At 46.3% G+C, this 15,951-nt stretch overlaps 1 protein-coding gene across 1 annotated transcript; it reads left to right on the forward strand.

Moving 5' to 3' along the window:
* Positions 1 to 2,165: 2,165 nt before the first annotated feature.
* Positions 2,166 to 12,666, forward strand: LOC142056081 (uncharacterized protein C12orf50 homolog). Its single transcript, XM_075090321.1, has 10 exons — positions 2,166 to 2,209; positions 3,733 to 3,822; positions 4,679 to 4,842; positions 5,860 to 6,021; positions 7,192 to 7,269; positions 7,364 to 7,477; positions 8,593 to 8,712; positions 9,998 to 10,201; positions 11,239 to 11,330; positions 12,604 to 12,666. Exons 1-10 carry the CDS (start codon positions 2,166 to 2,168, stop codon positions 12,664 to 12,666), a joined length of 1,131 nt encoding a protein of 376 aa, XP_074946422.1.
* Positions 12,667 to 15,951: the final 3,285 nt, after the last annotated feature.

Below are 15,951 nucleotides of genomic sequence, written 5' to 3' on the forward strand. Positions count from 1 at the left end.
TTGTCAAAAGGATGACGGACTGTTGGCCCAGGGTAGCAAATATGCAGCGTACCAGCTCCATGGTAACTCAAGGTCCCATTTATCACAGAGCCTGGCCGCGATGCCTCCATACCGCTCCACCCTCTGGACAACTCCTCTTAGAGTCAGTACGCCAAGTTTTCCTGGCAATGCCGACATCTAAAGCTCCTAGGGAACTTCCGTGGAATGGGTTCCTCACATATCAGCTGCACTTCACCCTGACAGCTTCTTCAATGCTGTACCTTTTCTAAAAACATAAGTTTAATTTCTAAGTCACCTCCAACAATTATTCCACAGAGTCCTTCTCTTGGGGTCATTTTTATTCTATTTCATGTGTAGGTAGAGCTTGCATGACTCTAGTCATAAAGACTTTCATTATTGATTGGTGAGAAATGCCTCGCTTCGATTTCAAGTTATAGACCAAGAGAACTTCAGAGCGCACGCTCAGTGAAGGGTGGTCATAGCTTGGTGGTGGGTAACTTTGGGGTGGAGGTGTGTATTTTAGTATTGTAATGAGGTTATAATGAGCAAAGTTCACCCCAGAGGATGACGTCCGGGCATGGTTCCATGGTTCCATCCAGCCACAGTATCTGCAGTGATTTATGGATGAGTTTGGCCATGAAGCCTTCACTTCACTCCCTCCTCCAGTTATCTCCCTTCGATTGGGACACTGAGCTCCCTCAGTGTTCCCAACATCTAAGAGTGCAGGCAGTGCTGCTTAGGGGACAATGCCTGCACCGATTTCCAGCATGCCAGGCGCGTTCCACTCGGCAAGTTAACTTTTCTGAAATGTTGATATAACTTTAGCCTCAGTAATTTCAACCTCAATAATCTCACCCCTAGTAATCATTCCGCATTATCCACCCTGTGACTTGAGTCACTCAAGCTTCCCATTTAGATGGCATTGGGGACATCACATGGGATCTTGGTGTGGGGCTTATCAGCTAATAGGGGAGTTAGGCGTTCTCCCATGGTCCACAGTCTAACATACAATATGATCGTTAAAACCAGATATGCCAAGGTAAGGATTGATAACACAACAAACGGATGAAGCACCTTGTTAAAGGGTCCTGTGGCAGCTGGCGACCATCCAAAAAGAGTGTCCCACCAATGTTTCTCTCCATCTTTCTTCCCTCTGTCCAAGACGTGGTGTATCTCCTCTGCATCGTGATGGACAGTAATTAGAGTTCCTTTTCCGTTGTTCCCAATTCTTTGCAGCAACTGGTTCAGGTCATCAGGTTGCAACACTTTTTTCACCAATGTGAGACTCATTCCAATGGGGGGTAGGTAACAAGTCTCCATACGATATGTAGTTAGATTGTAGCAATTGGTAGGATGTGACAGGAGCAGAATAATTAAAGTCGCACCCCATTACGTTAGTAAAGTTACAAACAGGAATACTGGATTGATGATAAGTACCTACAGTGGTGCTGTCTACAAGTATAGAATCACAAAGGGTTCTCATACAAGCGCATCCTTCCCAGTAGATACAAGTACAGTTTCAGGGGTGTCCTTGGGATGCATTTCAAAATGGGAAATGTTTCGTTCTGTGTCCAAAGAGATGTCTTGAGCTTTAAGAGTATTACTTTCACAAATAAATCCTTGTTGTTCCCGCACAACACATGCAGCAACATCAAGGGTTTCCCATCTGTCCCCTCTTCGTCGGGCCCATGCTCTATGTTCCAATGGACAGAGCACGGCTCCCTTGTGGTTCAGCCCCAGCGCAATGACTAGGTATATGGTGTATACCGAAGCACTGTGTGTTGTCAAAACAAAAGCTGTGGCTTTACTGTCAATGGGGTCATAAGTAAAATCGAGTAAATACCACCAGGATGGAAACTGTCTCTCAATGTCAATTGCATTCTCCCAAGACCACTTTAGGAATTTCTCTGGGTAGAACACCTCCCCCACCCTCCCATAGAATTGTAGCTGCCACTGATTGCACCCACATTTGGGCCTGGAAACAACTAAGAGCCACAGAGACATTATTTTGGGCTCTAATCCATTTAGGTCACTGGTCATCGTGAGCAGTTTGTTTGTAAGCACCTCAGCATCAATGCTGTTTAAGCTTTCCAATCCAGTTCCCAAAACACCAGTCACATCTCTCTGTGATCATTTTTGAAAGGCGAGGGTCTGTCTGTGCAACCATGCTGACCATCCTGTATAGGATGTATCCAGGAATGGTGAACAGGTAGGTTTAATTGCAGAGGTATTGACCTGCATTGTCAATTCCACTCATCTGAGGGACCAGGATGGATGCAAGAATACTTGCTATTGCCCTATTCTTTTAATTATATAGGAACCAATGTTACTGATGTGAGGAGACAGTTCAATAGGAGGTCGGGTATTCCTGTAATCACAAAACAAAACAAAATGAGAAAAAGAAAAATAAAGAGAGAGAAGATTATATTTTTTCCCACAAGGCTCCCAAGCTGGGAGTGCAAGATTATTTTACACAAGCTCCCAATGTGGTCATGCTGGAGCTGCCTCATTCCTTGCCATGACTGTTCCCTACACTGAGGCAGGCAAGCACAGTGTCAGGGGGAACACCTGCATGTGCTTGGCAGGAAAAGAGTGGGACAGAGCTGAACCGGCAGCCAAACGCTTTCCCCCATTTAAGGGTGGGGGTGGCCCTATGGAAACCTCTGCCATGCATTTCACAGTTTCTTCTTTCTCATGTTCTCGCTCCTCTCTCTGGCTGCAATTGCACGTAGGGGTTCATCCCTTCTGACATACGCTGTCCCAGGGGCGCTACCACCATCCCTGATGGGCTTGGCTTTGGCCAGCAGCGGGTCCGTCTTGGAGCAAGCTGGCATTGGCTCTGTTGGACATGAGGGAAGCTTCTAGCAGCTTCTCACAGAAGCCACCCCTGTAGCCCCTCCCACAACCAGAACCTTGCCACGCACACCCAATACAGGGTTGATTCCTCCTGACCGTGCCTTCTTCCGTGCCTCACTGAGGCACAGCTATACAGCTGCAAAGAGCCCCTGTTTGGACAGCTCTTGGCAGCGACAACGCTTTCTTCCTGGGGCTGCTCCTGCCCCCTGGCAGTTCATCATTCATGACCTTTGGCTGCTGTCCTGAATTTTCCTTCCCCTGTATCCCCAATCCGTTGTAGGGTTACAGAACTCTGGGTGCCTTTTCATGTCATTTCACTGTTCTCAGCTGTTGCAAGTGCTCCCATCTTGATCCCAGTGAGCGGTTTCATTCTGTACTACGGTGAAGCCTTTCCTGTAGAAATCACTTCATTCCAGTGCCAAAGTCTCAGTGGTCAGGCATGCACGATTTTCCTTTGCAGTTAGTCTTCGGGCCATCCACTGACACCTGAGTTACAAACTGATAGGCTCCTGGGGAGACTAGATGGCTTCCAGCCATTCCAATGTCCTCGTAGCTCTTCCTGGTCCATACTTTACTTTGAAGCAAAGGAGCTAAGGGACGATGTTCAAGCTGGACAGGTCACACAGCACCATCATGCTGATGTCACAAGCTGGAGCAGTGTCTGGCAACCGTGGAAGTGTAACATTCTATACCGGCTAGCAACTGCCTGCGTGGGTTCAGTGAGCAGGGAGAAGGTACGAGCTCCTTCACTCAAGGGCAATTTTGTGCCTCTTGGAGTTTTATTTCAAAAAAGCAGCAGAGCTGAGGTTCTGCAGGCCCAATTTACGATTTGCCTGAATGTCAGTAGCTTTACCATTTCCATGTATGTTCTTCCAGTCCTAAGAACGTGGAGCAGAAGCAGGAGAGGCAAAGATGGGCACAGCTGGGAGTGACAGCTACTTCCAGTTGTGTTTCCCCTACGCACAGGTAAATGCCGCAGATTTTAGAGTCGGTTTTATCATTGAATTTCCTGAAATATCTGTGTTGAAAAGGAGGTTTAGGATGTCAAGTTAGAAGTTGACCCGTCACTCTGCCTGGGTCATGGCCGCATCTCTAGATCAGATACCTGGTTTTTGGAAGTGGTCAGAAGAGCTCATGATCATCTAAACTGTGGGCGATACTGACTAGAGTGCAAAAGCGGTGCGTTTTGGAGATGCTGCTCCCAGAGCCAGCTGCTGAAGTCCGGAACTGGGTGGATCCTACCTTCAAACATTCAACTGTTTTCAAGTGTGGCTTTGTCTTCCTTTAGAGAGTTACTCAGAAACTCATGAAGAAATAATGGGCATTTAAAGCTCTCAGCCAGGATGTAGTTCATACACAGGATATGGACAGATTTGTGCCCTTGTTTTGCAGTCGAGTACTGGCAAGTCTGTACAAGGACTACAAGTCCACAGACAGTTTCGTGTTTGTTGGGAATTTTTCTGTATTGGACTTGCATGGCAGATTGCATTTGAGATTGACCTGATAATCCAACTGTGCCGGATGGGAAACTCAGCCACGTGTCATTTTAGTGACTAACAGATTGTTTTTCTTCCCAGCATCTCATGAAAAGTCTGCACTACAGTAAATAGACTGATTTACTCCTATTTTTATCTAGGAACAGCCTGACATCATGAAAGCTCCACTGAGCTAACTGGAGATAACTTTAGAGTTATATCTGGAGCTTGAGAGAAAATTAGAGATACCTTTTAAGAGCCTCAAATATCAGAAGGTGGTCCCACAAAATCTTAGTCACATGCTGAGAGTAGTGCACCACGTATTCATCCATTTAGTCCCTTTCGAGGGTTCTATTTACAAAATCTGAAAACTGTTTTCTCCTGCAGCAAAAGAACAGCAACACCTCCTGCTTCTGGGAAACACAACCCTTGGGCTGCACGAGGATCACCTGTGCCTTCCATCACAGGAAACCTCGTAATATCAATGGACTGTTTTTGCCACCTACTGACAGTGAGTACAAGTATTCTCTCAGCAGTTTGTTTCTTAGAGTAAGGCCATACACAGCAACATCCTTCCAGTGCTTCCCTCCAGTGCTTACGTAATGTAAATTAGGGTCAGGAAACGTACCGTGGCAAATCAGCCCGGGATGATGTGCTGCCCCAGCAAGACCAAGGCAAAGAAAGGAGCGGCACTGGCATTTGAATAGGGTTGCCCTAAAAATGTTTACAGCTGTCACGTTATGGATCTTCCTAACTGTCAGCTACGTGAAAGACGAAGTCACAAATGGGAGTTCAGGTAGCCCCGATCCGTGGAGCAAAACTGCTGCTTTGCTTGGGTATTTGCTAGACCACATCTCTCTGGTAGTGCAAGTGGTCCGTCGGCAGGCACTCATTGAAGAGAAGTGAAAAGCGGTGCATGTTGTGGTAGCAGAGGTTGGCAGGGCCACTGGTAGCAGTATCTGTGGATAGAGCACAAGATGTTACACGGAGTCGTCACCCCTGGTGTAGATACCTTCCGATTCCAGTGCTGCGTGTGCAGGTGTGTTTCCAGTTCATCCTTCTAAATCCATATTTCAGGCTTAAACAGAAATGCTATCCCAGTGCCAAAATGGTTTGGCTGTAAACATTATCCGTAGATGTATATTTCTAAGAAAAAGAATACCTTTTCTAGTTTTCTTCCAATTAAGTGTAAATGATCTTCATGAACTTCCTCTTCTTTCTCAGCATCTACGTTTTGTACTTAGTAGAGAGAGCTGTGATTCAGGAAAGAGATGGATAAGAAAGGTCTACCAGCTAAAAACGGGTAATCCTGTGCTTAGCACTGCTAAATTCTTCCAAATTGATGCCATGGGGAGTGATAGAGGCCTGCCTATTATTCAGCATGTTTCAAATAGTTCCACAGGTGGGCACCTAGACTCATGCACTCACTTCAGCCCAGGTATTACTAAACTATAACTGCTAGGTCTGAACCTGGATTTGATATTCCAGTTCCCTCCTCATAAAATGAATTTAACATTCTTCTCTGCAGATGCCCCGTTGCAACAGGGTGTCCAAGAAGGCATTCTGCATCCAGCCCATCGTCAAGATGCACTCAGAAATCAGGAGAATATTTTAAGACCAATTCACCCTCCACTGATTATTAACCTCAACTACAAACAGGATGAAGAGGACGATGAAGAGGGAGAGAAAGGTAAGCAGTCTTTTCCTTTCTTTTACAAGGCAGTAGAATGGGTTTTTTGACAAGTTTTTGGAAGAGTTTCCAGCTAATCTTCCAAATATTGCAACTGGTAGTCCCCAGATGGGAGTGAGGCTACATAGTTTGTAACTCCTGTGAAATGCCTGGCTGTATGTTCCAAGAGCAGTATAATTCACATACCTCTTCTTCGTTCAATAGAGTTTAAATGTGATCCACACTGGAGATGGCCATCAACTCCCCTTCAAAATGTCTCCAAATTGGTGGACTAAATTACAAGTTTAGGAGGTACTTCTTTTCTGGGAAACAGACTTTTGAACAGGGGCTGTACACACTCATCACTGAAGGTGAAGTCACAGCTTTGTTTACAAAAGGCCATTTGTGCCTTCAACTGAAATAACTGGGTCAGCTCCTTTCCTAAAGGCTGTTGGCAGTCTCATTTTGTTACAGAGAGTTCTTCTTAGGTCTGGTGAAGAGAATCCATGAAAAACTCTTCACTAGTTTTACTGAATCTGTGTATATATATATTTTCTTTTTAATTAACTGTAATTAAAGAAGCGAAAGTATCTCAGTTAGAGATAAGAGAATCCTGGGGAAGGAATGAATTGTACATTCCCAGGAAGGGAAAGTTAGAGAACAAGCTACTCCCACGCATGTACTCTGCAAATTCCTGTGCTAGTTCTCAGGCACCCCCAAGCTGCTCTTTCTTTTTCCTGCCCTTCAGGTGGGCTGATATCAGCAGCCTTACCTGGCACAGAGAAGGAGCACTCCCTTCGGCAGCTCTGCCGGCAGACCTTACGTGAGAGTAACATTGGGCAGAGGTCTCGTGACAAGCACACCCTGGGCACACGTTGAAGCAGAAGGTTTCCTTTTGGGTGTAAAAGGAGAATTACACTGAAAAGGAGCTCTAAAGGTGGTTTTGAATTATTGTAAATGAACACACATGACCTTCTTCATAGCTGTTGTAACTGAATTGCATTGCACTTGGATAACCTGATATTAAGGAATCCCTTTTCTGTCCAGAAGCAGAGGCTGCAGTCATGAAAAAATAAGAATAAAAAACAACCCAAATTGCCCAAATGAAATTCACTGTCTTATATGATAATTCAGAATTATTGGAGGTCTTTGTATAGCTACCTAGTCACCTTTGAAAAATGTTTCCTACAGATGTTGCTGACTGGGTGACGAAGACTGCTGCAGATAGTGAAGAGGAAAGAGCAATAAAGGAAATATGCTATAAATCTGGTAAATATGGAATGAGTCACTCTTTCCTAAACAGCAGTGCTGACCATCTACTTAACTTGGGTTTTTTTTTTTCCCCATCCTCGGCTATGTTTAGGAGAGTATTACAGGATTTGGTACCCTCACAAACACCAATCAACAAAACCCCTGTCTTCAATGCGGGAAAATCAGCTACTACCCTTGGAAGCTTCCGAGCGAGGCTTGCAGAAAGGCAAGTATTTTCCATCTTCTTCATCTTCCCCATATCTATGTGTATACATGAGTGCATATAGAGAGAGTGCTGCTCATGTGGTGAGTACCTGTATCGCTTGTAGATGGACAAGGTAGAAATAGACTATTAACCCTAGGTGTGCCTCCCTGAGATACACACATGATAGGTCTTTCACATCATTTTTCTTCATGATCCAGATTTATCTAGTCCAGCTTTAACCATCCCGAGGTCAGGAACATAGTTGACATTTCTCATCTAGGCTCAGTGCAGATGAGCAGGTGGAGAGAGACGGGCACTCTTATGGGGCTATTTATTGTGGCAGAAGATAGTGCCAAAGAAAGGGGAGATGATTCGCTTTCCAAGAGGTGCTCCGCGCTCCCCGCTGGCTCTCTTGGGTGTCAAGATGACAAAATATAGTGATACATCAAGCTGTTAGGTAACTCAAGTTAGAGTAAATGAATAGCCCCTTTAATCTGTCTTATTTGGAAAAGGTAAGAACAAGAGAGTTCCATTTTGTTTTGAATGCTGGTCTTTATCCAACAGAATTAGATCAAAGGAATACAAATTAATAAATATTTAGCCCCCTAACATCGTCTCTCCTTCATTCTTGAACAAGCGGCGCGACAGAAAACAATCTGTATTAGCTTTTTTAATGAATACGTAATAATAGAGTTCCATTTAAGGGAGGGGGGGAGAGCGAGAGAGAGGTTCTTACTCCAACAGAACACCAGAGTAATCGCTAGATCAGACATCAAAAATTGCTGGGCGGAAATACGACCTGCTACTTTTAATGAAAACAAAAGTTAAGGTTTATTTTCACAGGAGTGTAAACTTCAGGGATAAACCCCTTTTAATACAGTTTTATGTTAAAGAGATTTGAGTACTACGATCATTCCTGAAAAGCAAGAGGGTACACAACACCCAGGTATCTGGACCAACAGACAGGGTCCAAAGAACTAACAAAAGAGAAAGAAGAATATATAACGAGAGGCTGAAGGACACTGCACTAAACTCATCACTGGCTCATCGAGGTGGGAGGAGGGGAAAGGCAGTGCGGGTCCCTGTGGCTACACACAAGCAGCTAACATGTTCTTTCTGTTGCATTGCCTTTCCAGGTGATGGTACTACAAGTCCTACCAAATTTCATAATACCAGAAGAGGAGGAGAGAGTTTGGGAAGGAGAGCACCAACAGAGGGTGTTCCCAGAACAGATCGTAGATCCTTTGAAAATGGAGGTAATGCACTTTCACAGCCACTTCTCATTGCTGAGCATCATGTGGCATTCAACCTCACCATTTTATATTTGAGTCATTCCCTCTTCTTTAGGTGCTACTAACTCTCATGCTTCACCATCATTTATAGCAATTAAAAGCAGTGTTTATGATTCTGCTTGGTTTAGGAATACAGTAAAAATAAATCTTCTCTGCTGATTAAAATTGCTTTTTTGCTGCTCAGTTTTGGAAAAGAAATGGTTCTGTGGAGTTACTGAAAAGACATGTCGCTAGTACAATACCATCAGTCACTAGGCATGTTGGCATCGGAGGTAAAGTTACAAAAGGAAGGTTGACTCTGCAGCCATTCAGTGCAATGCAGTTTGTCACCATGTCAGCAATGCCAGGTCAGCTGTTGAAACTATGGGTGGGCCCACGCTCTAAACTGTATCACTGAAGCACCTCAGGCTTAAAACAATCCTTTTATAAGTTAAAGTTGGTTTTTATGCCTCATCAGCTTTGTTGTTCAGCTTGTAGGACAACACACAGCTGAGCTGATACAACCGAGACCGACGCAGGCATACTTCACATGCACGGGATGAGAAATAAGCACGGGTACACAGGAACATATTAAGGTTCCTGTTTTGTTGCTGAGTTCTCTTGTAACGACATGCAGTTTCGGCTCAGAAGCTGTCACCCTGTGCTTTGGATTCCGTTTGCATTAGGTTCCCGTTTCGATGTTACTCTTTGACTTTGGAAAAGGATTTCTTCCCCCTGTGACGCACCCATAAACTGCATGCAACTTTTGATTCTAAGTTATTACGAATGTTTATGTGGATTAAAGAAATGTTTGTAACTTTAAACTGTAAAGCCTAAATGGAGTATTCGAGAAGATTTTCTAATTCATAATGAGAAGCATCCTGAGCCAGCACTGGTCAAAGCAATTGTAGGAGTTGAAAGTAGTCCTGGTCTTTGTGTTTGTAGTGAAGTTTTCAATATCCTCTGCCAGAGGAAATACAGCCACTTGTTCTTTCCTTTTGAGGAATGATATTTTCAGAATAATTAACATATAGAACCCTGTTCTACCAAAGAAGACCTCTGTGTGAAGTGGCAGATTAAGTTTTCAAAACACCACGGCATTTTTTGGATAAGAACATTTGGCCAGCTTCTTTTGAAAAATGACCATATGTTATTTTAATCCCTTACCAACAAACCACACCGAGATGGTAAACGACCATCCTGCCATATGTCAAATTCTGGGTAACACTGAGCACAACACTTTTGTTTCGGTTTGTTTTTTCACTTGTAGGAATTCACACTCCAGACCCCAAGGGCAAACCAAGGTACCAACAAAGGGGCCAAAGTGAGGATGACAAGGCTGCTTCTTCTGTTCCTTGTGCGAGAGAAGCTGGAAGAAAGACTTATTTCAATCCTTCACAACCTCGAAGATCAGCATATGTAGTCTACCGTACTGTCACCGTCACCCAAGAAGCAAAGTTCAATGGATGTACAGGTGGGTTCCAGCTTAAAACAGAGGATTGTTAAAATGCCTCAAATATACCTGTCTGTATTGTGCTGTGTGTTGATAAATACAACAGGAACCTCACAGGTAGGATTCTGAGTTGTGTGTCTTTCTTTCTGGCAATCTGCTTCAGACGTAACCATATTTTTACATTTCCACTCTAAGAAAGTGGTTTCATCTCACGGGTTTCAGTCATCTCTCTCATGCTGGGTTGAATCTCCATCTCGAGGGGCCTCCCTGTCTTAATTTCCAGTTAAAAGAACCTCCTTCAGAGAGAGGAACCCCTGCTTTCAGATGAGTAAAGTTAAGTGAAATGAATCCCAACATCACTGCTTCATCTTTGGGACAAATAGTTGTGGGTTTGTTCTTTTTCCTTTGAACGTTTGCTTTGATTAAATGTGGGCAGATTGGTAGAGAGATTACAGAGAGAACGTTCCTACTGTGAAGAATACACCCCATCAAATTGCCAGGTTGAGAAAGGACACAGCGTTTAAAGAAACAAAAGTGGGCTCAGCAGTATTTTGACATAAGAATGACCATTACCATTTTGGCTGCCTTTCCTTTCAGCAGTACCTGAGCCAGATGGTGGGAAATGCTCCAAACAAAAGAATCAGCCTGACACAAACAGAAGATGTTGGACCCAAATGGACAACTGCGGTAATACATACATGTTGTGAATTAACGGGAAATTTTAGGCTTATTCTGCAACTTATTGTTTGAATGAATGGGATTATGCTGGATTTAACAGAAAACCAGAAAATTAATAATATGAAGCATTACGTATTGTTATATAATTACATAATTAGCTAAGTAATATAGTACAGAGATAAAAAAGGAGATTGCCTTAAGGTTACAAATGGTCTTTAAAGCACCGGGGGGAAAGTCTGGATTTAACACTAGCTCATATTCTGCTGATGCATTACTTGATGCTTCAGCTAATGTAATATTGAATTCACGTATCAGGCTAAGAGAGTCTTTCCTGAAATCGTACCTGACGTTAAGAAACAACGTGTATGTTTCTTCTATAGACAAATACACTTCAGGACCTCATAATGCACCACCTTGGAGGAAAAGAAATCCACAAGCAAAAACGTTCTCCACGTTCAAAACAACCATTCAGGTAACTGTGTGATAGAAGTTGTTACAATTCAGGCTCTTCAGTAGAAGTGACAGGTGTCTCCCCACCTAGAAAATGTAAAATGGCTCTTAAACCTTCCCCAGCCAAAACCCACAAGATTCTAAGCAACGCTGAGGAGTCTGAAAGATCAGTTACTAGTTTTGTCTGTTTGCAGACGCGGAATTTGCCTGTATAACTGACCCGTGATTTCTAATTCTTCCCCATGTTACTGATAGGAAAGCAAAATGCGTACCTGCCTTTAAAGTGAGGAGCCACCGGGAGTGGGTTTTGGCTTGTAGCACTGGGCAAAGCACAGTGGCGACTAGATGAGTGTGGCCTGTTGTCTCTTTGATTGCTCGTGAGGCACCTGCAATGGCTGAACGATGATCAGCCGAGGGGCAAATTCATAAAGGGCTCAGGCTACAAAACATTCACAAGATACCCCAAGGACCACTGATACATGTCACAGTGCTCTTGAAAGCGGAGATTAGAACCTCTGTTGCACCTCATTCGGATGAAGGGCCAAACCTTTAGGCTGCAGCCTGTGCTTCATTGTGACATTTCCACGGCCGCAGCAGGCACTTTGCTCTGCAGGTGCACAGTTCAGAATACGGACTAGCAGAGCATCCTCTTAGTTCGTGCAGGCTCAGCCTTCTAGCTTGCTAGGAAAGTGCTTCCCTGAAAGGGAAACGAGGTAACTTTGAACCCTGCTGAGCACCGCCCTTGCTCAGAAGAGAAGATGGTCAGTAACGCTTTTTCTGAGTGATCTCGCTGGTTGTTGGAGAATACGAGCCCGCTCCAGGGGATTAGTCCAAAGCGGGTGACTCAGAAGTGCGCAACTTTGTGATTTGGTGCTGCAAAGCCCTGCCGATGGCCGAGCCGTCAGCATTCCTAGGAGCTTACCCAGGGCAGTGCCACGCTCAGCATTAGGCCGTGCTGACTCCAGTCTGAGACGCAAATCCCGCTGAGGCACCACGCAGGTGCAAAGCACCTCAAACCACCTTCCGTACTCCCTCACCAGGCTTGCTGCCGTGGTTGGTGTCGTTGCACAATGAACACATGGGCCTCAGCCATCTGCTTGGGAAGGTTTTAGAGGAAAAATACTTGAATGGAACATTGTGGAACATGGTGAATGGTACTGGGATGAAAGTTTGTATTTCTCTTGCTCTTACAAGTGTTGAACAAAGTTTGTTTCTTGAAATGTTTCTGAAAGAGCATATCGCTTCACTCCAATTAATTATGCACCAAATGTTGTGTGTATCTCTTTTGACCGCAGAGCCAAGAAGACGGGCAAGCGAATAGAAAAGGAGGACGATACGTAGACAGGAGAAAGAGATGAAGCGAGTGCGTCAATTTACAAGGAAAATCTAAACTGAAAGAAGGATGTTGTCAACTGGAGACCAAATATGTTAAAATTGCCGATTGCCAAAAGAAGGTGTAGGAAGTACAGTGTAATGTTTAGAAAGTAACAAAAATGGAAATTTGTGTTTAAAAATAGCGTTTGTATCTTCTTAAGTTCACAGCAAATGTACGTAGTGAAAATAAGGATGTATTTATGGTATTTTATCGACATGATTTCTCTGGCTTGTAACAGGACTGTTAATTAGTTCAAATAAATTCCACTGAGCTTTGACTGCATGGAATTGACAAGCATAAAAGTGTGCCTTTCTTGAAGTCACCCTTCAACTTTAAAGGGACTGCCAGAAAACTCTGCACCTCAAACCGACCAAGTGAAATGAGTACAAGAGGAAACAGCCTCAAGTTACACCAGGGAGGTTTAGATTGGGAATGGGGAAAAACTTCTTCACCAAAAGAGTTGCCAGGCACTGGAAGAGGCCGCCCAGGGACATGGTTGTGTTACCATCCCTGGAGGCTGATGCGGAGCTTAGGGACACAGTTTAGTGGTGGACGTGGCACTGCCAGGTTGACGGTTGGCCTCAGTGAGATATTCATAGTTCCTGTGAGGTGTTAGTTACTCTTGAGTGAGATCAGAGGAATGGAAGAATTCAGTGCTCTGTGTGATCACATCCTTCATTATGATTTCCCTGTCACAGCAGCAAAGGCACCAAGATCCACAAAACCAAAAAAATATGCACGTGTTTTCCAGATATTTCTTAATCCCCTTCTGCCTGGTTCTCTCTGTCATTAAGGCTCCAAAGAGGAGACAAAGAAATGGAGGATATTCAACCTTTCGTGCATTGAGGACATAAAGATTGCATTTCTGAGTTGTCACAGACTCGCTGCGTGACACATCCCCCACGCTGGTTTAAACTAACAGTACTTGAAAACCAGACCTGAGATACAAGTGTCATTTATAGCTTTCTTTGGCTCACTTGTTGGGTGTTCATTCCACCCTGGCCCCGAGATAGCCTTGCCCTAGAGCTTCCAGAGGGATAAACCTACCAGTTGACTGAGGTAACCATGCCCTGCAGAGTACTGAAACCAGCTACACAAAAGGCAAGGCGTGAATTCTCATTTGTCACTACAGAGATTTTATATCCATTTCAATTCATAAATTAGGTACTGAACATCAGCCTAAAACTGTACATGAACAGCAGGTCACGTCCACCTCTCCAGTAGAAATTGCACTGTATGTGTCTGCCTCTAACGCCTTCCCAGTTATAGCTTCAGTTGCCAAAACTTTAAATGGCTGAAAAGAAGACAGGTATTTTAAACCCTCATCGTGGCTGCATTACTGCCAGGTTCTCATATGGGTTCTTGCTCCTCACAGCTGCCCTCCCTAAGTCCAGCGTTATACCTCACATTGCTGATTTCTAACGCTATCGAGAGACACCCTCGTTTCTTCAGGGCACAACACTTTGGAAAATGCTCTAAGGCAACAAAACAAAGGCAATCTATCTGCAAACTCTCTCCCTCTTTTCCATTCCTGAGGAGCATTTAGAGATGGCTTTGCCTTCCACCTTACGCAGTGCATGGAAACCAGACGGGTGCCAGTCCAGCGCTGCTAAAGTTGGAGGTGAGTCTTCCTGGGTTACGACGGCAACAGAAATTCACCGTGACGAGCTGCTCCCAGCTTTCGGTTTGGAGCTGACGGTCAATAGCACCGTGTTAGTGCAATGCACAGACCAGGGGAATGCAAGGTGGCAAAAGCACCCTGGCGTTACATCCTCTGTATCGGTGCTGCCCGATAAACACTTCTCCGCTTGAAAAGAGCAAAGAAAGAAGTGATCCGGGAGAAACAGCGGATCCCACCTCCAGATGTAAGCCCCAGTTGGCTTTTCTCCATGAAGGAATAACCATTTGGGGAGTGTCACCCCGCCCAGCCCCCCCGCGGGGACGGCGGACCCGCCTGCCTGAATCCCTCCCTCCCTCCCTCTGTCCGTCAGTCAGTGCGTCCCTCCGTGCCACCGCCCCGGCCCGGCCCGGCCACCTGCCGCTCCCGCTTGGCCGGCGGCTCCTCCTTCACCTCGGTCACGAACAGACACGGCGCCTGCCGCCGCCGGCCCCGCGCCCAGCCGGAACTGCGCCTGCGCCGCCCCACCACCGCCGTGCGCGGCGGGAAATGGAGTCCGTCGCCTCCCGCAGGAGCCCCGCGAGGCACCTGTGCGCCGGGGACGGCGGGGCGGGGCGGGGCGTGGCCGCCTCTCTCCGGCCAGCAGCCCTCGGCCCTCGGCCAGGCGGTGGCTCCGCCGCTCTCCGCCTCTCCGCCCGGCCAGCAGCCCCGGCCCCGCTTCCCACAGCGGCGGCTCCTGTCCCGTCCCAGCTGTACTTGGCGCCGGGCTGAGGTGGCCGGCTGGTGGCGCGGCCCATCGCCGTGGCGGCGGCCCTTGCCCGTTGGCGGTACCGTTCCCGTGGCCGGGCGGCCGCTCCTCAGGCTGTCGTTCCTGCCCCGGCCTGGCTGCGGGGACCTCGCTGTGGCCGATGCTGCTGCCGTCGGGGCAGCCGCCTCCTTGCGATAGCTGGGCTCTGGGCCTCGGTGTCCGGCCTGGGAGTCTGTGGTGGGTTGACCCTGGCTGGAGGCCGGCTGCCCACCAAAGCTGCTCTGGCGCTGCCCGCATCCTCAGCTGGCCAGGGGAGAGACAATGTGACTACAGGTGGCTGGAGCTGAGGACAGGAAGAGGTCACTTACCCCTCACTGTCTCTCTGGGCAAACCAGCGTCCACTCAGGGAACTTGCCTTATTTGTTGCCGATCAAATGAGAGTGATCGTGGTGAAGAGAAATAAAAACGGCACCTCAAAACCCCTTCCCGCCACCCCCAGCTCTTCCCAGGCTCAACCTCAGTCCTGATTTTCCTCTACCTCCTCCCCCTGGGCAGCACCGGGGGATGGGGCATGGCAGGAAATATGTGCGGCCAAAGCTCAGTAAGGGTTGACTCTGGCCAGTACCGTGAGGGAAAATAAGCAGGGCTTTTTTCAATATGTCAATGGCAAAAGTCAGGCCAGAAGTAACATTGGCCCGTAGCTTGATGAGAACGGTCACCTCACAAGCAGGGACATAGGCAAGGCAGAGATGTTTAATGCTTTCTTCACCTCAGTCTTCAACAGCGATGGTGGGCTCAGGGACCCCCAGAGCCCTGGGCTAGGGAACCGTGACTGTGGAATGATAAATCCCAATGAATCCCAAACCAGTGTGGGACTTGCTGCTCCAGCTACGTCCCTATAA

Source organism: Phalacrocorax aristotelis, chromosome 1, assembly GCF_949628215.1.
Source record: "Phalacrocorax aristotelis chromosome 1, bGulAri2.1, whole genome shotgun sequence".
Lineage (NCBI taxonomy): Eukaryota > Metazoa > Chordata > Aves > Suliformes > Phalacrocoracidae > Phalacrocorax > Phalacrocorax aristotelis.